Source organism: Orbicella faveolata, unplaced genomic scaffold, assembly GCF_042242905.1.
Source record: "Orbicella faveolata isolate gen_17 unplaced genomic scaffold, um_ofav_v1 contig_34, whole genome shotgun sequence".
Taxonomy (NCBI): Eukaryota; Metazoa; Cnidaria; class Anthozoa; order Scleractinia; family Merulinidae; genus Orbicella; species Orbicella faveolata.
The window spans coordinates 4,330,209-4,352,336 of NW_028301563.1; the positions used below are offsets into that span (position 1 = coordinate 4,330,209).

The 22,128-nt window shown below is 39.2% G+C and overlaps 2 protein-coding genes and 1 long non-coding RNA gene across 5 annotated transcripts; 2 read left to right on the plus strand and 1 right to left on the minus strand.

Moving 5' to 3' along the window:
* The first annotated feature begins 335 nt into the window (after positions 1-335).
* LOC149104345 (uncharacterized) lies at positions 336-7,799 on the plus strand. Of its 3 annotated transcripts, none has more exons than XR_016201515.1 (3): positions 336-596; positions 6,355-6,551; positions 7,255-7,799. It is a non-coding gene; the product is annotated as an uncharacterized LOC149104345 (long non-coding RNA). The 3 variants fall into 3 exon arrangements; XR_016201516.1 differs by lacking the exon at positions 336-596 and adding an exon at positions 4,812-5,687; XR_016201514.1 differs by lacking the exon at positions 336-596 and adding an exon at positions 4,812-5,635.
* Positions 983-4,803, minus strand: LOC110062406 (uncharacterized). The gene is made up of 3 exons (XM_020769289.2): positions 4,560-4,803; positions 2,787-2,961; positions 983-2,474 (listed from the first exon to the last, which is right to left on the minus strand). Exons 1-3 carry the CDS (start codon positions 4,657-4,659, stop codon positions 2,369-2,371), a joined length of 381 nt encoding a protein of 126 aa, XP_020624948.1. The 5' UTR covers positions 4,660-4,803; the 3' UTR covers positions 983-2,368.
* Positions 7,800-11,032: 3,233 nt separating the features above from the next.
* LOC110062410 (membrane-bound glycerophospholipid O-acyltransferase 2-like) lies at positions 11,033-20,908 on the plus strand. The gene is made up of 15 exons (XM_089271906.1): positions 11,033-11,197; positions 11,305-11,450; positions 13,429-13,506; positions 13,858-13,950; positions 14,272-14,327; positions 14,506-14,560; positions 15,246-15,369; positions 15,870-15,899; positions 15,985-16,075; positions 16,803-16,904; positions 17,398-17,501; positions 17,618-17,682; positions 18,201-18,333; positions 19,203-19,354; positions 20,291-20,908. Exons 1-15 carry the CDS (start codon positions 11,135-11,137, stop codon positions 20,484-20,486), a joined length of 1,488 nt encoding a protein of 495 aa, XP_089128032.1. The 5' UTR covers positions 11,033-11,134; the 3' UTR covers positions 20,487-20,908.
* Positions 20,909-22,128: the final 1,220 nt, after the last annotated feature.

Genomic DNA, 22,128 nt, shown 5'->3' on the forward strand with positions numbered 1-22,128 from the left:
CACGGGAAGCCGGAAATCCGTCTGTGTTCGTGAGCTAGAGGTTAGGACCTCGATCTACTCTCTTCCAGACAAAATATGCCATTTTTCCCTTTATAGAACGACACTCTTTAGGCAGCGTTATTCGCAAAAAAAATGATGATTTACCGTACAGGTGCTTTCTTACGTTTATAATCACGATGTTTATGAGAAGGTTGCGTATGGAGTTATCCAACACATTAGGATTCCGTTCATTTCAATTCGCAACTAGCCAATCAGAAGCCTTATCTTCTGTTCCGATATCCCGCGGTATCAAGTCACTGACCTGATACGACTGCGATATCATTAGGCTCGATTACCAGCCGGTGTTCCTCGCTCCTTCCCCAAACTCAAGTGAGCGGCGGAAATTGGCCCTATGGCACCAGGTTCGATCACTAGGCGAATTTGGGTACGTACGTCTCGACAAAATAGTCAAAATACCAGCCATGGCTCCACCAAACTCGCTTGATATGCCACCGAAGCGTACCAAAAAGATACGATTAAGTATAAATATCACCCACCGAGCTTCTTTCAGGGAAAGGAACTTGTCCACTTGAAGGATGAATATGATAGGTATACAGGTATGTGCCGCCCTAAAGGGCATCATTTCTCGGCCGTTTTGGTCATAAATAGGGTTTCGATTTTGGCCATTTTGGTCATCAATAGGGTATGGTTTTTGCACTCTTGTCTTTGAACTGGGTATGTTTTTTAGAAGAAGCTACTTTTTCATAATTATCGATAAGACCATCGACAAAAGCCCTTCGTAAATTATGTTTAGAGCAACTGTGCCAGCCGCAATGGTCATAAATAGGGTATCAAATCTTTGGTCAGGTCATAAATAGGGTAGGGAACATCACAGATTTTGGTCATAAATAGGGTAAGGGTTTCGGGAAGCGGGCCGCACACTCCTGCTCAATTTTTCTGGGGGTACCCCCCCCCCCGTACTATGACCAGTCTGAACCCTACATTTATTTACTAATTCACTGTTTATTAGCTTATTAGATACAGAGTTACAGTAGTATTAATTCAACTCTGCCAAGTTATTCGCAGATTGCTTATCTATTTACTTTAGTTATCAGGGTTATGGTAGCTGGGAATTTTTTTTCCCCTACTAAAAATATAGATCAGTTGACATGAAAAAAGTATCTATCAACAAGAGCGACACGGCAATCAGAGTGACCTTGACAGATGATGCCATACCGTGAAGGAAATCCATGTCCATGCATTCAGTGATTTATCACGGGCTACTTGCATCGACGTTTCCCGCCATTTAATATGATGAAAACAGGCAATAAAACAGTTATCGCCTCCTGTTGGTGAAATATCCTGATTATTGGAGTCTTAATTTGCCTCAATTTCTACTTTAGCCTAACATAGTTTTCTATAATACTTCGCTCTAAGCCGCTCGAAAATAAAATTAAGAATAAAAAATCCATTGCCTCTTTTTATCTATTTTCTTCGCCTTTCCCAACATAATCTATATGAAGCTATGTACAGTTTTCAACTGGAAAAATAGTCATATACCTTGGCCATTACAAAGTCTAAGAGATTTCTCACTTTCTCATTTACACTAATTAATCATAAGTTAGGCTCGAATCAATTTTTTTTAAGTTGTATGGAGCAGTTATCTAATGCAAGCCATAAAACCAAAGTAGTCAAGAAATAATTTTCTGCCATCTGGATTGAGTAAATTAGTCATGTGACGCACCGTCAGAAAATATGCTGATTAACCAATCAGAACGCGAACAACTGATCAACATGTTCCTATTGGCAAGCATGGGAAAATTTAGTTGATTGGCTTCACTTCTGCAGCACCTGATTGGCGGAAAATACAACACATTCTTTGATTGGTTAAAGAGTCAGATGCATGCAGATTGACCCAACAGACCCGTTAAAAAAGCTACGTCACAGTTCAGTGCATCATCTTGAAAAGTTTAACCTAAATTTGTTAAGTTCGTCGTTTGTAATCCATATTAATCTTATCCATTCTTAATCATCCTTGTTGCTTTATGTTTTATTATTATCTCTTTGGTGCTTTTCTATATTAGTAAACTATTATTTTCATGTTCTTTCAATTTAACTGTAGTTTTGGACGTGGCCAAAATCACTCAAAATACCGTAACTGAGCTCCTTTAAATTAAACAACGTGCCTTTAGGAGGGATGGCCGATTCCCCTAATACATATATGTTAGACTATAACATAAGCTGACTCCTAAACTGACTGCTTTGTAAGTTGTAAAATTATTATTTCTCGGTCCCAGACCCCCCTTGTGGCTGCCCCCTCCCCCTGTGTCTTCTTGACTTTCATTCCAGCTATAAAATCATGTACAAGTACTGTAGTTCGTTGCTCATCTTAGTAACCTCCGTTTTCTGTTACAGTCTTTTCTAACAGTTTTATTGCTCTCCTTCTTCTTTTGAATGGTTTGTCGGAGAATGTGTTGTACATCTTCATTTGCAACCTGTATGAAAGATACAAAATAGCTGTTAGCACGAGTTCAGTGAGCTTACAAACATACCGACGCGATACGAAACCTGGTTTATTTGGTAAACAGTTGCTAAGAAAATACATTAGAAAGTGAGGAAGGTGCACACTTAAACGGATTGCGAGGAAAAAAATTGATTACGATAGGGACAAACTCACATCCAAGTGAGAGATTAGTGAGAGTTTTTAATAGGAAAATAACAAAGAAAGGGTGGGGGAAAGCAAGAAAAAGTTCCAGACCATCCCTGTTCTTCCACAGATCGCAGAATTGCTCTACTGTAAAACTTACCCGCAAGTTTTAGGGTCCTTTGAGGGAAAGACTGGTTTCTTCTTCAAAATCTTGGCGATGCAGTTCCTTAGTGTAAGATAGCAGAAGTTCTTGTAAGCGATACCATTCATGCCGCATATTGGAGTGTCAAAAAGACCCTCATTGTTCTTGGGACAGGGCTCACAACCAGGAGGTGCTGAAACAGCAATAATCATGAACAGTAACAAATTTTAAAACCATTACAGATGGTGGCGGGTTATTTAATATTTATCATTTATTTACTATCAACCAGTTCTGCAACTTGAAAGCTTGTAATCTGTTTAATATTGGTTTGTCACTGAAGATCTTTTATTTTCTTTCTTACCGTGAACGTTGCACATTTAATTTAACTTAAACTTCTTCTTTAGTTTCGATTGATTGGTTAATTTTGTCAGAGGTCCGTGTAACCCGGCTCCTATCACACAACAAAGAAATCAACCATCCGCATGTATGGCAATAGTGTTCATTATTATTTCAGAACACGTTTTTATACGGAAGATAATTTGGTCATAAATTACAGACACTTATAATTCTTGTTTGGAGGAGCGGTGGAATCCTGGGTTCGAGCCCTGGTAGGGGATATTGTGTTGTGTTCTTGCGCAAGACACTTTACTCTCAGTGCCTCTCTCCACAGAGGTGTATAAATGTATATTGGTAAATTTATTGCTGGGGGTAACCCCGCGATGGACTTTAGCACCCCATCCAGGGGGAGTAGAAATACTTCTAGTCGCTTAGTGCTACAGAAAACCAACCTCGTTCCCAGGGTGAAAAAGTGAAACCGGGATAAATTTCGGTTTTGTGGGCCTCTGGCCCGACGCAGCCTTGTTTTTTTTTTTACCTTTCAGTTCATTTTCCTCTGATATTTTTCAACCAGTAGTGGTGTAATAAGTCTCTCATTAATCAGCTGGGCTGGCTTTTTCGAAAGCTGGACTGATAACGCTAACCCAGGATTAAAAGTTAACCGAAGTATTAATTTTTCTTGTATATAAATGTTTTTTGCTTCTTATTTTTTGTTTAGTTTGACACTATTCAAATTCAGTCAAAAGTGAAGTGCAAACGATATAAACAGAAAACCTCTCCGAATAGTTACAAAACTGAAATCAAAATTCTCGCTAATCCTGGGTTAGTTTAATCGGACTTTAAATAACCCGACCCAGGTTCTCCGGTTAGGGACTTGACGGAATGGAAACGAAGAATGTCAGCTCCTGCGGTCTTCTGGGATTGAATTCGAACACGAAAGTCAAGCCCGCTAGAAACTGGGAAGATGAAGGCTCCGTGATCATATAAGAAAATGTCTTAATCGAATTGTTTTTGTGACACATTCATGTTACCCCCAACGCATCAAGACAATAAATTAATAGAAATCACAGCTATAGCTTTTGAAAAACTATCGACAACATGTGGTGAGCAACCATAATTAGGAATAAAACTGAGAATAAAATGGCTAATTTATAAAACTTTCTAAACAGCAGCTGTTTTTTTAAGATTCCAGGTTAACTGATTGGTTAATTATCAGTTGAAATTGCAGTCTAAGAGAGACTGAACTGAAATAACTGGAAATTATGTTAATTCCAAAATGCGACCGGTTTCAGCTACTATTGACATGTACCCCATTGTGAAACACGGTAAGACGACGTAGTCACCAGACACGAAATCTCACTGATGTCATTCCGGCTTATATCCTCATCATAATCTGCGCTTCTCTCAGGACAAGGCTGTGGCTCGGACAAATGAAAGAATCAAGAAATACTTTACCTTTCTCTCCCCAGAAAGTGTCGTGTCGAATTCCCCATGTCGACTGCACTATGACAAATAAAATGGTCACAACAAACACGAAACGCCGTGAATCCCTCATATCTCAACTCATTTGTGACACAGACGATTCAAAGGCAGGAATGGAGGCAAGGCTGCCTTAGTGTCCTTGTTTAAGGGGATTTTCGACAAGAAAAATGAAGATATTGACGTTTTACGCTTCCCTAACTCGATTCAACTTGTGAACAGGCATGCGTGTTTCGGTGGATAATGAATTTTTAACGAAACGCGTCCCAAATAACCAGACTGGGTACATGTATACATCAATAACTTGACAATGGTTGTTTGTACAACAAAAGCGAGATTTACAAGAAAACAGTTTTTTGAAAGACAGGTGTAAAAGGGTAAAAACACGGCCGTTTTACAGAACGTAGATTGGTATGAAACTATGGCGGGAACTGTTTTGGCAAGAATGCCATCGGGTGGGTTGTCTGCTTACATGTGCAGCGGATAATTCGCTGCTGCCGGAGGACGTTTTGTTAGAATTGTTGTTAAATACGGCGAACGGATTGCATCGTTCCTTCTCTAAGGCAATAGAGATTTCGTAAAACATCAAGAAGCTGTAATTTTTTGGTGCAGTTTTTGTCTTTTGTACTGGTTAATTGGTTTCTTGCAAGGCCGTACAGTGATCTTTCATATGTTTCAATATATCACCAGAGGGCGGGATGGAATTTTGTCCGATTACCACTGAAACAAATTTAATTTACTGAGGACAAATAGTGCAAGAAATTACAGCGATATGGTCTCTAAAACAATGACAGTTCTTGAGCAACACTTTTTTTCTGCATCAGTCCGTAACTGTCTTAAAGTGACCAATAATTGCAAGTGAAAAATGTCATGAAAACATATCATCAAGAGAACAGAGTAACTCAAACGATGACACAACTAAGGTGTGGCCCTGTAAAATATATGAATTGTTCACCCTCCATTTTATTTATGCTTGTTTCCCACCTCTGGAAAGACTTGAAAAGCCTGTGTGGTTAGCCTGTGTTAGAATGAAAGGGATCTACAACTTGCTGGTATTGATTTCCATGTTGTTTAGCTTTACGGGTGGACGACCCGTGTCACCAGGTAGGGCTTCATGTTTGCCTATGTTAGGATTTAAACTTCTGCACGAAATCACCCCACTGAGGGAAATTTATGACCTGGAAAATTAGTTGTCAATCTGATTAGCTGTATCATTGTACAGCACGAGAATTCCGTCAGTAAATGACTTATATTTGTGTTTTTTTATGTTGTGCTATGATCCAACGTCTTCAAAAGTTACGCGGTCACGTAGGTGAATTCATTCCAGTAGTGATGAAGAGAGTAAAGCCAAGAAATATATATTGTATGTTTATATAGGCACGCTTTGTTAGCTTTACGCAGAACGTATGATTGTTTTTAAGAGTTTGTTTTCATATATTCATCAGGCGTTACTAGTCAGTTAACAAGAGGCCCACAAGTAAAGCCGGGCGGAACGAACCATTCAAGAGAATAAATAGCCGGTCTACAATCGTCTTCTTATTTGTCTTAGTTGTAAGCAAGCGAGCGCGCGTGATCGAGCGCATGATGTGAACGCAACCGTTGGGTGGTTTGTAAAGACTGTAGACTAGGGAATCAAGCGATGGCGCGGTCTATGATGAATACAAACTCTGGTAACGCGGATATTGTCTGGCCATGCTCTTTTGAACTCCACGACTGCTGAAGCGTGTACCCAAGCGTGTAATTTGACTTGCTTTTTTGCTTTTTATTTGAGACTGCGGCATCCAGTGTATTGGTTCATTACCTCAATGTAATCTCCCCGGGCTGTTCGGCTTCCCAAAATGTACCGTACAGTTTGAGAAGTGCAAGTTTAACAGACCACGCCCGTTCAGACCTGGAGTCTTGCTGCTTGGCGAATCTGACTGTTACTAACAAGGTTACTAACAATAGACGACGAGCTTGTCAGAACAGGTAAGATGGTGATAGAAAATGGAAAAACCGACTTACACCCATAATGTGAGGGGCGGCGGTTAGCACGCTAGAAACCTGATCGAGGGGTTCTAGTTCGAGCGCTGACCGTGATCTTGTATTCTTGAGCAAGGCGTCTCTCCACCCTGGAGAATAAATAGATCCGGGTGAATTGTGAGACCACCATGACAAAAAAAAAAACTAGCTTTTTATCCTGTTGGCTGTAATGCAAACTATTTAAACTGGAAACCGAAGTTATAAATTTAAGACCGGCTTGATGAGCCAACGAACTAGTCTTGTTGGAGACGTTTTGCAGTTAAAGCACTACCCTGGCATTGTGAGGTAAAAATCAGTTTAAATCCTAGAGATGGGTCACACATATAGTTCGCCGTTACGTGTTGGCATTTATCTCCGGTATTCATAACACGAAGTGGCTATAGGATCGAATTTGGCGAAGTTCTGAGAACGCGCTTCCAAGTTATCCGGGACCATTTTCGTTCCCAGAGCCTGCGCTTCTTTTGGTCACGTGATCCTAGTAACGATGAATCTGGACTCTCTTCTCTTCTCCCACTGGGATTCAACCCTTTTGGGAGAGTCCAGGAACTGGAAACGGAAGGTTTAGGAAAGATCATGAATACACTGGGTTAGTATAACATAAAACGATTATTTTACTTTGAAACACTCATCACAGACTTTCTTCTTGCAGGTGCAGTTGATCATCATGTAGAATGATACGGATATTGAAATTTCTTCACCGCTAATGAAATCAACGGTAAAGGAAAGCAGCACAAGTTTGAGTGACGTGACTTCTCAATAAAAAAAAACACGTGATATAAAGAGACCCGCTACTAGACACAAATATCATGTAATATCATTTAAATACATTTCCGGAAATTCCGCAAAAACGTTCTTAATATCCCGTCAAAATCTCTCAACATCCCGATTTTTTTCTTAGATAATATCCAATATTGTTCTGCCTGTAAGCTGACAGTTTTTTTCCGCTCGGCTTTACCAAGGTTCGATTGGATTAATGAAACATCGCTTTTTTGTTTTTTTTCAGCATACATATAGAATATTTCTAAATACTGAGTTATTTTCTAAATGTCTCAAAAAAGGTCGGACATTCGGACGCGAGAACTCAGATACCAAAAAATAGTCGGCGGCATGGATTGTTACAAGACTAATTGTAATTAAATTAACAGGACTGTTATGAAAAATAAATCACAGCTACCCGCCGGTTTGATGCTGAAATTGTTTTGTGATTTTTGTGCAATTCCTTATCATACATTATCATACCTTAGCATACATTAAACTTTTTCCGCTCATTTGTTCTTCAGTAGGGAGTAGGATCAGTGGGGGGTGGAGTGGGGGATGCTCCGTTTTACAAGCTCGGTTGTCAGATCTGAAATAAACTACATTTTTTGCAACCTCGTTTCCAGGGTCTCCCGTCTTCCCGCCCTACTGGCAGGGCAGGACTGGATGAAAGCCCCAAAGAACGAGGTTCCATATTTAACTTAAGGTAGAGGGCCACTGGTTCGTCCGTTTTTTACTGTTATGTGTACCCTCTGTAAATAAAGTTGTTACTTACTTACTTACATATCAACCGATAAAGGGAATAAGAACGCATTCTAATTTCCTTACGGTCTGTCTGCCGCCGAGGAAGTTTGTGTGAAGACTCCAAATTGGCCGCCAGTCTAGGTTTTTTTCAGGGTTTTTTTTTTGGACCTCTTGTTACCATTAAACAAGGAAATCAAATCCACAGGAAAACATACTGGACTTTGTCATTATGTTATGTCTGTCGGAAAAACTTTTTGGTTGTTGTTATAAGGAAATGAAAATGACAGACAGGAGCTGAAAGCCAATGAAATCCAATTATCTAAGCTATTATAATTAAGGCGTCGAACGCACTCATCATCTTTGATTACTGCTACAACCTTGGTCACAAGGGTTGGAACAAATCATTCTATACACATTTTGCTCCTCCCCTCCCCTGAGCAATGTTGACAAAACACTTTCATCTAACACAAGTTTGCATTTTACCATTTTCCAACATTGAATTGGGGAATGGGGTTGTTGACACTCATCAACAACAACAACAACATCTTTTATTTAAACACGTGGGTTTTAAAGCTAATACAACTTATGGGGCCGTTTAAAAAATGTTAATAAAATAATAAAAAATTAAGAATTATTAAAAAATTATAAAACTGAATGTAGACAATAAAAATTAAGATATGTACAATAAAAGATATGAATAAATTTAATAAAAGACGAAATCACTGTCAATTTGGGGACGGCCCATTTGCGGTGTCTCTTCATTAAAGTTCAAGTTTCTGAGGGCGTGAGACTTTTTTACCCTTTTGGCGTAGTCCCTAGCGCTGGCAGCGGATGGTTCTAAATTTTCCAAACAATGGATCCTCTGTGAGAAATAGAGTTTTTCATATAATAAGTTTCAAAACGTTGTACACTAACACGATTCTCTAGGTATTACGATTTTGATTTCATGATTTTGGCATTTTTCAATACAATGTGACCATGATTGTAGTTATAAGTAATGGTAATAGGACTGAGTGGAGTCCAGTTCGGTCTGTTATCATAAGAGTGAACGGTTTATCACGAGTACGATAACAGACCGAATTGGACGACACGAAGTCTTTTTACCAATTAATCATAAAAATTACAATTTCCGAGAAAAGAAGAATAGCCAAGTTATGAAAGAAAGAGAAAATTTGCATAAAAATACCCACAAAGGAGATGTAAACATTCTAAGGCCACCCCGCCTCCTACCGGCAATTAGGCGCCAAAAACACAAAAGCAAGCGCGCGGACGCACGCACGTAACTACAACTTTGAATGTGATTGGTTGATTTAAACTACAACTTTGAACGTGATTAGCTTATTGAACTGTCCAATAACAAACTGTTCGATAACAACTAGCATACGAAACGTCAAGTTCATAAAATGTATGGTTTTAAAATGTTTATTACCGCTGTTTGTTTTATATTTTTAATCAAGCCACGATGGCCGAAGACCAAGAGTTTATTTGGCAAGTGAATTAATTAGTGGAAAATAGGAGTTTTTTTAACCAATCACAATCGAGGAAATTGTAATTTTTATGATTAATGAATATAATATTTAAGAAATAGAAAACGTGTACCTTGTTTCTATCGAGTTATAGAAGCACGAGTGGAAGGTTTGGAGAACAAGAAATGCTGTGGGAACACGAGCCGCAGGCGAGTGTTTCGAGCTCTCCCAAACTTCCACGAGTGTTGCTATAACTCGATAGAAACACGGAGAACATGTTTTCTATTTCTTTTAGAAACTTCGCGACGAAAAAAAGAAAACAGTTTGTTTACTTTGATCATCAAGATGTAAATTCTCTTTGCTCGCATCCTCGTTACGTCAACAGCTCATGCTAGTTCAGTGTTTCTATCGAGTTATCGGCGCACGTATTTTCTTAGGGCTGTTTTCTATATACCGTAAATCCTCGAATTAGCGTCCCCCGCCCCCCTCGAATAAACGCCCCCTTCAGGATAAACGCCCCTCCTATTTGTCAAAATTTAAAATAAGCGCCCCCTCCCCTCCCCTCGTTTCGTGGACGAGTAATGAGACAACAAAGTCTTCTCCTTAATCTGCAATAAGCGCCTCGGACGCTAATTCGAGGATCTACTGTAGATTTGATAGCAGCCTGAGCTTAGATGCTGAGCGTGCGCAGAGGCACAGAAACGGTTGCTAAGGAAACATGTCTTGTACCGAAACAAAATACTCAGCTCAAGACTGACAGTTTTGGGGAAAACTGAAACTCCAAAAATTGTGGATCTTACGACACAAAATAACTTGAGACAAAATTAAAATCGTGGCTTCTAGACCTGCCATTGTCTAAAAAACTGGGTTAGTTTTTTCATATTCCCCCCCCCCCCCCCCCCCCAGTGTGCCTTTTATTCCTACTGAAGTTAAAATCACCCAAAAATAAACAGAGTGTTTACGAAATCGTAAGTTGCGCTTTCGCACAGAGCAGTCGAAAAAAAAAAATGCGGTAACTATTCCTGTGCACTTTAACCGTCAAATTTTTCGATCCAGAGGTCAAAATTTGGCTGAATCATGCTCAATCATGCTGTTAAATTTGCATTTGGGCTTTATAGTTCCCACCAATCAGATATGTACAAAATATGGATTGATTATCTTCTCTGTCCATATCGTACATATTCAAAAGGGCCTAGTGGGATATCACTTAATGCACAAAAAAAAAAAACAGTTCGTGCGCAAAAAAAGGGTCAACATTGGACGCTCGCGGTGCACGCTCAAGACGTCACTATTAAGCAAACCTTTGTGACTTAAACAGTTCTAATCTAGCAAATTTGACTTCCTCTGGAGAAATCGTACAGTAATGCAAGAACTTGTACTTACCGTGCTTGGCTGAGCGTAAAATTAGCTGATATTCGTTCAAACAACATGTCATTACCATGGAGTCTGGATGCCAATCAGTGTGACAGTGCTGTCACGACACATCCAAAGGTCAACAAGCGACGTTTCTGAAGAGTTGTTACGGTTTTAAAAACAGAGAAAGGCGCTTCGAATTTATCCATCATGCAAGCCATCAATAATTTCTTATTAGAGGTCTCCCGAACGACCAGCTTCTCTATCGACAAGGTGCGAATAACGTATTGACATGTACGAAATAACGTGTGAATAATATCAACAGTAATAAGTACGGAGTTTCGTATTGACTGTCTTGTTAATTTTTGTCTTCTTTTTAGATTAGCTTTGTATTTTGTATGTTATTATGTCTTCCACTTGGACTGCTGTTTCGGATCGTTTTTCATCCAAGCCGTGTTTCCACGACCACAAGAAGATCAGTTGGCGTCGTCTGGGGTATTTCAATAGCGTTCTTTTGTTATGGCTGGTAAGCTTATAGATATTGCACAATGTAGACGTTCTCAAGGTGTAGTCCTTCTTGCTGCGTTGTGACTGACAAGGGCAGATCGCGAATCACTGGTGGTTACGTAATTCAAATCTACTGCCGTCTTAACGAATATTACGAGCAAATATTTGTAATTACCAGTGCAGAAAGACCCCGTTGGATGGACAAACTTCGACAGCGAATTTATAGATAATTGCTGGATAAAACAAAACAAACCGTTGGCATCGTAACTTAGATGTTGTTATCACGTTATCAACTCCATCCTCCATCTCGCCTTGCTCTTGATGAACAAAGTCAAAGTCACGTACGATAGTTTAGAAGGAAATAGCGTTTAGGGCGGCTTCGTTTTTCCCTCAGTGTTTGTTTTATTGTTTTTTTTACATGTAATCAGTGCCATTTTTTTTTCGCCGTTTCGAGATTCTTCTCTAAAATGATAATATCACACATAAATGGATAGGGTCTAAAAGTACTTACGAGTGACCTCGAATGACCACGAGTGACCTCGAGTGACCACGGGTGACCACGAGTGACCACGAGTGACCACGGATGACCACGAGTGACCACGGGTGACCTCGGGTGACCACGAGTCACCACGAGTCACCACGGGTGACCATGAGTGAGATTACTTCAAAAAATGTCAGTAATGTTATTATTACGTCATTATGACATCGTTGTAAGATCATTTCATCACGATTATGACATAGGCATCACACTGAAGCTATTTACTGGTGTAGTAATCAAAGATTACAGCAGTGGCTGTCCGTTCATGATTCCATTGTTCAGTTCCTTTACAAATATTGGCTGTTGAGCTTATGTTCTTTCAGGCTCATCATATTACCTTTTTCATTTGTGAAAGCGAAGAAAAATCCGAGTGGTTTTATCAAACGCGTGAGGTGAGGCTCGAAACTTCAGGCGCGGACTATGTATATATTTTCTGAACGCCGAGCTACAAAACATTCATGCTCAGTTACTTGTAGTCGAAAATCACAGCGCCAAACTGTAGCTAGCGCTTTGCGTTATTCATACGCGCTGCCATCGGATCTAACTCGTGACTGCGTGCACGCACTCATGTTGTTATTTGCCCCTGCAGGGAGGACAAATCGGTGAACACGGTCTTCCCAAAAAATTTTGAACGCACTGGATTAGGATTGCGTTACACCACGTGAACGCAACTAGTTTAACTGGAACACGTCCGATAATTTTTAGCGACTCAGTTAAGAAGAGGTACATCTCCTCTATGTCTTCTCCCTACTGCTTTGGAGGTGTTCATAATCGTGGCATGTGGACTATAGATTGCAGATTGCATATCATGGAATGAAAGGGAAACCCAAAATATGAAAATAAATTGAAATTGAAATTGAAATTGAACGTTCAGTTTCGACAAAAAAAGTTTAAAGAAATGCTTCTCCTGGAAGTTTATAGTTTCTTACAAGTTTATAGTTTTTCAAGTTTTAAATCTATTCATTGCTAGTTCAACTTCACGTGCAGATCGTTCAGTTATCTGTTATTCAATCAAACAAAACATGCAAAAGTTTTGAATGTCACTTCATTTCATAAAATCTCTCGGATTTTTGTGCGCTTTCACACATGAAAAAGGTCACGTAATAAGCATCAAAGAACATGTTTTCAACAGCCAATATTTGTAAAGGAACTGAACAATCGAATTGTGAACGCACGGCCACTGCTGTAATCTCTGATTACTACACCAGTGCAAACGATCTATAGACTGTCACGCAATGTCTCTTCCGTGACGACCTGATGTATATAGCAGCCCCAGTTCTTTGCAAACGATTTCTTCCTCTCTAAATATTGTGAATTTAGTTATTTATTTTTTATTCTATCTAACTAGGTGTAGCTGTGCATTTTTTAAAAGGTCCTTCTGTTATACCAGCGTCTTGTCTCTAGGTTACGTACTAGCTTGTCGTAATCATAAGTTTTTTTTTTTCCGTTTAACTTGCAGGGAAAATTTAATTCTTGTTGGGTTGAACACTGTTTGTTATATCATTACCGCTGTTGTAAGTCCTACAGTAGTGCACAGGTATGGTATTTCTGACGATGTAGCACCACTGAACAGGCAGAAATTTCAGTAATCAATCTAGGTCAGCCCTTGCCTTGATCACCAAAATTTTGTAGCGTAAATGTTTAGATATTTACTCTTAGGGATCCTTTGTTTCCTTTCACCTTTCCCACCACCCCCCCCCCCCCGTCCTCACCACCTCCCCCAGCAGAGTTGGCGGCACCGCCGGTGATTTCCGGGAAGTGTTTTCGTATCCGGCGTTGTCTCTAAATTCGTGTACATTGATAAGCTGAGGATATTCTTGCAATAAACTGGCCATGAAGTCCCTGGATCAGAAATATAATTTTTTTTTTCATTTTTAACGTGTGTCAGATTTGTGTTCATCGCGGCAATGGGGACGTTATCGGTAGCACATATTTACAGACAAATAACTAACTATGGTAAACATGCAGTGGATTTCTCTGGGTAAGTAAGACTGATCGATTGAATTACTTATTTTCGATTATTCTAGCGAAGTCTGTTGTGAACTTTCTCCGTAAATTACGGCCTTTCAAAATCTTTACAGAAAGACATACCCCATTAGAAAATGGAGAAACTACATAACACAAAACACTGGGTTTTGGAACAGCTCTCAAACACCTCCATACATGACAAATAAAAAAACACGCACATATTTTATTATGGTCAGCTGTTACTTTGGTCAGCGGTGTAGAACTATAATAATAGCGCATGCTCTGGAGAAGAGAATTCATTTTATGCTTATGTTCATCTAATTTTGTTTTTTAGACCACTGATGTTGATCGTTCAAAAAGTTATCTACATAGCATTTAATCTACATGATGGTAAGTTGATAAATATCAATCTAGTGTTTACAAACTAGCGGCCCGAATCCCCTGTTCAGACTTGTCAGTAAAAGATGTCTAGAAAGCAAATGTGTTTTATTTTTAACTTACCATCTGCAGTGTAAAAACTATTCTGCCATTTTCCTTATAATTGACCTGTCGCTAACTCGTTTAACAGGTATTGCGAGAGAGGAAAGCAAGTTAACAGATGAGCAGAGAAGAGAGAAACTCAGGTGGGATATTCATTGCTTCTCTTTATTTCTTTACTTCTTCATTTTTGGACAAAATCACACCCGAGATAATGGACCGAGGGAAATGCTGACCTGACGCCCGAGTTTTCGCGCCCCTTTCTGACTGGCTACTGAGTATATACGAGTACGTGTTGGACGCTTCTAAGAAGATTTGCCGCCAAAAACGCAATTTATTCTCTCTGGCTGATAAAATTGTTTTAATCGATTCGCAAGTTGTAGTTCAGTTTCTTGGCTTTTGTAAATACAGCTATTTCGAGAAAGGTTGTTGATGAAGGCGTCAAGCCGACTCGTCAAGACCGAATGCTACTCTAGGTATTCATTGGAATTGTGCATATCGGTGTAGAGGAAATACGAATTTATATTTTTGCACGTGAAGTATTAGAAAGCATACATTAGATTTTCCACTCATAAGACCGTTTTTCTGTAGCTTTTCTTTCACGTTTGTCATGTTGTTATATCTGATTTAAGTATTCCGCGCGTGTTGCAGCTATCTACTTCTACCCATACTAACTTTCAAGGGTTATCGCTTGTACTTTTACGCTTTATTCCGGAAACCTTTCTTAAAACAGCTGTCTTTTAGAATTTTCGTTTAGATTTTGCATCTACTGCGTAATTTGTGCCTTTCCTGACCATTACCTTTTCCAAACTATTTTTGTTTTTAATTCAGGAAAGTCCCATCTCTGTTGGAATACTTCAGTTACTTGTTCCACTACAGTACGATACTAGCAGGACCTGTTTGTACCTTCCGGGAATTTAATGATTTTATTGATGGATCAGACATCAGACCAAAGGTACTTATCACGCAAGAGTCAAGCCTGCTAATGCATGTGTACTACTCGGGAAAGTATTTAATCCATGACAAAGTACGGGAAATATGTAGCGGGTGGAAAAAGTGGTTTGAGCCAGATCATGGCACCAAATATGATTGGCTGAGAAACAAAAGGTTCATTGAGCTGAACCAGTCATGGAATCAAAAAGAAATAAAAAACACAAAAAGATATGTTTGCCTCTGAAAGCCAATTAAAACCGCTCTTAAAGGAACTACGTCACGGTTTTTGCGTCTTGAAAAGTTACGCCTAAATTTTTCAAGTTCTTCGTTTGTATTCCGTGTTAATCTTCTCCATCCTTAACCATCCTTGGCCCTTTATGGTCTATATTTATCTCTTTGGTTTCTTTCCATCTTAGAAAACTATTATTTTCGGGTTTCTTCAATTTAAAGGTAATTTTGAACGAGGCCAAAATAGCTAAAAATACCGTGACTGAGCTTTTTTAATGTTTTCCTATTTCCTAGAAACCTGGCGAGAAAGAACCTTCACCTTTGGTAAGACGATTTATGTTTTGATTTGCAATTTACAAAACTTAAAGAACTGTACTAATAAATTTCTGGTTTCGTTTTACCGCAACAGATGGATGTTATTAGGAAGATGTCATCCGCATTTTTGTGTATGTACATCTCATTTTTGACAGATGCGGACTACCCGATACCCAGAAATGCAGGCAAGTGAATCTGATTAAGAAAACAAAGCACAGACCACGGTATATACAACACAAAGTGTGGAACGAGAAACACGAATAGAGGAAAGAAAACATGAACTTAGATCACAAAATACTTCGGATGTTCATAATTAAGAAATATGAGTTATTTACCAAGCGGGAGGTTAAGATGGCTGGATATTGGTCTCGTTCTATTTTGTGTGTTTATGGACCGAGACAGAGTTGAGGTCCATAAACTCGCAAAAAGAAAAAAAACGAGCTAGGCCAATAGCCAGCCATCTTCACCGAACAAGAGCTAAACAAGTTTGTCCAATAACGGATTTGTTATATGACTTTCGGGGAAATTTTTCTTGTGGGACATAGCGGGTAGTCCCGAGCGGTCAAGATAGCGCCATCTTGCCCACTCGGGTAGCCAATCACGGGGCAGGATTTGGTTCATCTTGCCCGCTCACGGAACTTGCCGTATAATAAATAATGATAGTAACATTGTCAAGAGAATATGATCAGAATCTCTTGCATTGTCTAACGGGAGTTACACCGTTTGAACTGCTCAGATCTAATTAGGGTGGCCCTCCAAAAACTGTTATTTACCATAGTTTACTTATTTTTACGTTCTTTTGTACATTTTTCCTTTTGAAATTTGCAAAAATTTTAGTGTTCATAATTTGTTTATTCTAATCCCCATTAGGAACCGTGCCATATACTTTTGTTTTTTGTCTTTTCTCGCTAGATCCCAAGTTTATTGCATCAGAGCCTTTTTACTGGAGAGTTATATACGGGTGGATCAGCGCTACAGTGGCTAAGCTACGATACTACTTTGCATTCAAAATCGGTAAGTCAACCTCACTTGTTTTGTTCGATTCATTTATTCTCTCTTTGCATGCACCCCAATGCTTTTAGTTCCCGTCCACAATACGCCGGAAAAATTTGAAAACGCAACAATTACCAACCATTTTGAGGTAGGCGTGGTCGTGTGGTTAGGGCACCGGACTTGAAATGCGGAGATCGCGAATGTGTGCTTGAGGAAAACTGGGGCAGGGAAAAAGTCACATGATTATCATGACGTCATTGCTTTCAAAAAGCTCCGTTTTCAAAGTGTTTTCTTCCGCACTAAAACGCAAAGCCGGCGTTTTCAAATTCTTCCAGTTTGAGAAGCGTTTTCGAAAAGCTCTGTTTTCGTGACGGATTAGTCTGGACGGTAGGCTTAACCGTAGAAATAAAGCTGCGTTTTCAAATTTATCCGGCGTAGTGTGGACTTGACAACACTCAACTTGACATACCAGAGTGAGAATTCGTTATGTCTTGTAATCTTTTGTTGGTTTCAGCTGAGGCCGTTAACAACATGTGTGGACTGGGGTTTAATGGTTATGACGAGAGTGGAAAAGCCAAGTGGAACCGAGTTACTAATGTCAATATTTTAAAAGTCGAGGTACTATTTTACATTTTTTTTTTTTTTTTTTTTCATTTGAGGGTTAATTTTATTTCCTAGACTTATCTTTCGTTTTATTTAACTGGAATGGTTTTTTTTCCTCTCTTTCTCTTCAGTTTGCTACAAGCACGAAGATGGTCTGTGACAACTGGAACATTTCTACCGCTCTCTGGTTAAAAAGGTTGGGAACATCAGATGATTTCTCTTCTTTTTCAAAACAAGACAGTTAAGATTTTAAAAGGCGGATGAAATTTATAATGGTTTCTTGACATACAACTGTCGTGAAGTTAAGAGACGGACCATTAGTTTTTTTTGAAGGGGGGGTTGGGCAATTGGGAAAAAGAATTCCTGCACAACAAAAACTGCTAAAAAGAACACGTGCAAGAGAAGCGATGGGGAAAAAAATCGAGCAAGTGCTCTCTACCTACCAGGTCCTGAATTTGACTTAAAAAAAAAAATCTTGCACAAACTGTTGTCCACCAAACAAATCATGCACAACCTAAAGGTGAGCAAAAAACATCACTAGTTAGTTCACTGGCTAGTCAGTGATCGAAAGAACAACTTTAAAGAAAATGGCGCGGGATAACCAGTTAGTTTTAAATAACTCTACCAACTTTTATCAGTAGCGCGTAGTACTATAGTTCGGCGATAATCCAGGTTTCTTGATGCTCAGTTGTATTTCTCTATGTTCCCTTTTAGAACAGTGTACGAACGAAGCCCTCGGCACAGAACCTTGGCGGTGTTTGTCATTTCTTCCATCTGGCACGGGTTTTACCCCGGTTATTACATGATGCTGCTGTCATTTGGACTTATGATAGAGGCGGGAAGGATGGCAAGTCTATTTAATTTCTTTAAAACTTTGATTAGACACTTAAACCGCCTGTTTGACGTAATTTGAACCTCAAAGAATATCTCAAGCACAAGAAACCCAGTAATAACCGTTATATATTGAGAACAATTCTTAACAAAAACAGGAATGGCCAAGAAAATCGTTGACAACGAGTAAAACTGGTCAGGAATTGATGTGAGATCCACGTTATCGAGTGTCAGCGCTCACAGTCTTTTACCCAACATAGAATTCCTCTCAGACATGAGCTTGTGGCGTTTTATTTCACAATTGAGGGTATACCAGGATATATTGAAAAAAGAGAGTAATATACCTAACATTTTTCCTCAAATACGCAAAAGTTATGACTGCATATTATACTTTGTACCTCGCCATAGAAAATAGAGCCACTCAGAATACAGGAAAGCAGTTGTATTACACCCAACCTTCCCATCATGCACCGCGCGTATACCGCATTGATTCTGTTGGACACTGTATGTTTCTATGGCATGGTATAAAATAGTTATGCAATGCTCTCTCGTGGCATACCATGGAATATCCCACGAAGGCTCGTATATATTCCGCGAAAATACAAGTAACTCGTGGGACATTCCGAAGTATATCACTCGAAACCGTTGCAAAACTAATATGCATAAACCCAAAACTAGACTACCTATATTTCGATCGATAAAAAAATGCCATGTGACCTAGCCTCGAAACCGTTGCAAAACTAATATGCATAAACCCAAAACTAGACTACCTATATTTCGATCGATATAAAAATGCCATGTGACCTAGCCTGATGTTTGTTTAAAATGTAAGTAGATAGCCTGCGTTTAAGTAATACTACATTGTTTCTTCTTTTATCTTTTCAGGGTCGCCGAGTCATCAGGCCATACTTTCAAAAAACACGCGCTCTGGCGTTCACGTATGACGTCATCACATACATTGCGACCGCTCTGTCCATCTCTGAAGGCGGAGTTCCTTTCCAGCTCTTAGAGCTGCGCCTCAGCCTTGATTACTGGAAGTGAGTGGACTGAGTGTTATCGGCATGTCATTGTAAAAGACGCATTAGTTTAATTGACCATAGTTAATAAGGGAAAGGGTAAAGAAGCCCAGTAAACATCAAAGAAGCAAACAAACAGGCTAAGATTTATGTTGGTAGGTCCTTGGCCCTGCACATCTTTTGCTTTATGTTTATAGACTATGCATGAATTACATAATCGCAATGCTTCTATTGCTTGGTTGTATGAGCACTCATAACCACCTTTTGTAGTTTGCCAGGTTTTGTGCAGGGTCAACCCACTGGAAATAGCCAACAAAAACATACAACAAAGAACTTTGCCAGGTTTCATAACCATTTCCCTTGTTAACTAAGAAGTGGCCGACCACATGCGAATACTACAGATATCTTTTCTTGCTCTTAGTGAACCCGCGTGCTAAAGATTGAAAATGGCTACAAAAAAAGAGACTAATTACATTTAATAAGCGATTAAGCGGACGCCTGGTTTCCTTAGCGGACACTCAGTTGTGGTTCTGTTCAAGTCGACGTCGACGTCAAATTCAACGTTTATGGGGAGATTATTCTCTCGCATACGTACATTGCTTTGTAGTTTTGTTTTCTTAATTTACTTCTCCTGTTTACTTCTCCTGTTCATTTCTGCTCCTATGTATCCTTTAGTGGGAATGATGGCGGAAGAGGAGTGGGGAAGGGTTGCCAAAAGCAGGAAAACGCCTGGAAGCCAACCCAATGATGTTTAGGTTTCGCGCCGGATCGGTCAAAAATTCAATCTGATTGCCCAGCTAGAGCAAGTAGCAACAGTAACAGGGCAAGTAGCAACCTTGCTTGAAACAGCAAACAAAAATAAAACAATCAAACAAACCAGCGTCCAAATATTAATGACTATCGACAGTTAGGCGAAAGGCGAGCTAAACTTATTGCAATGTCTTCTCTGTTTTACAGGTCCTTGTACTTTTATGCCCATATTTGGTCTTTGCTGCTCATCTTGTTCTGCCGGAACACCGCCAAGAGCACAAAACACAAGGAGATGGCGGCCAAGACAGACTCGACAGAAGAGAACAAGAACTGGATTTACAAGTTGGAGCACAAAGGAGCAAGTGCAGAGATCAATAATGCGAAGCGACTGAAACTGAACTGAAGATAAACACTGACAATATCTAAACTAAGAACGTTAAGGCTGATTGGGAAGAAACTGTGATGAAGCAATTACAACTGAACGAGAAACTCGACTATATTTAATACATCATTGGCGGTCATCGAGAGCGAAAAAGGTGATTTTCCACGCGTGTTAGTGACGTGACAAAAGCAATAAAGACCGCTGACCGGAATTAACCTTCTGAATAACAACAAGTGAATAACTAAGAACGAAACTAATTTAACGGTTTATTATACTGTTCAGACTATTCCGCAGAAACTGGATATGTTGTAATGGATATAACACTGGATACATTGCTATGTGTAATTTCACTCTCGTGGCAGTGGAAAATGTTTTTAATCGTTGGAAGGACTGAGAGTAAAAACTACTGTTGTGACATTAAACTATTTATGCCTCCTTTCAAATCATTCTTAATGTTACAAATTTTTTAGTCTGTGGATAAAACTCTTGGCGTGTAACCCTTCAAATAAATGCTAATTAGCATTACTTTCTTGTGGCATTAATGATTTTCATTTTTTTTTTTTTTTTGGAAGTTCCAGGTAAAGGTTAATTAACGTAAGATATCGAATGAAATAATACCTGATGATTAAAAGAAACTTCAGTAAACTGTTGTACTAAGGATTAGCGAAGTAGGATATTAATTTGTAGAAGGTCTCAATGGGGTTAACCGTTAACCGTAAAACCGTCAGGCGTAAAAAATTGAAAAATTTTAACCGTTGGCTGTAAAAATTATTGACGGTAAAAACAAATTTAGTCACGTAAGGGAGTCTGGACATGTCTGATCTTGTTAAGACTCAAGACATTTTTGTGTTTTGTCTTGTGGCTTTTAAGCTATATTAATCCGCAAGTCTTATGATTCCGGCCCGAAATGGTCCTAAGACTTAAAATATGTTTTAACGGTAATCAAAATACGTTTTTAACTTTTGTGAACAATGAAAGTTAGTTTTGAACTTTTTAAAGGGACACTTTCACGATATATTTGCTTAAAACTGTTATAAATTCACGAAATCGTCCCTAAATTTATTTGATAAGAACTTAATTAGCCCTAACTAAATGATTTAAAGCAATTTCCTGACACTTTTTCAAAAATCCATATCGTAATCCGTTTCCATCCTCGCCATGGTTAGCCATCCTCACTTCCTAATGGGTTTAATCATTTGTCGAGTACTGCCCTACAAAATAAAACCATTATTGTTCAGCTTCCAAGGATCGATATGTTTTTGAGATTCCCAAAATCATGTTAAAAATGGTGACAGTGTCCCTTTTAAACAGTGATATTTAATTTCTAACGTTTCTGTTTACCGTTCAAGTCGCCACCCCATTGAGACCCTCTTTATAATTCACTGGTAATAATTCCTTTTGTCTCCTGTAACCACCAGTTTTATGGTTGCTGGCGAAATAATTTATCCTAGACTTCTTATTCCTAGACGATTGGTTAACAATTATTCTATGAGCCCACTGTTGGATACGACTTTGTTTCGGATAGACCATTTGACCTTTAATAAGCGACTTTTAAGGCCGGTGGAGGGGGGGGGGGGGGGGGGGGGATTTTGAAGAAATATCCTGCAAGCATACTTGTCCAAAAAAAGATTTATGCACACTACCACTGCCGAGAAAAAAATAA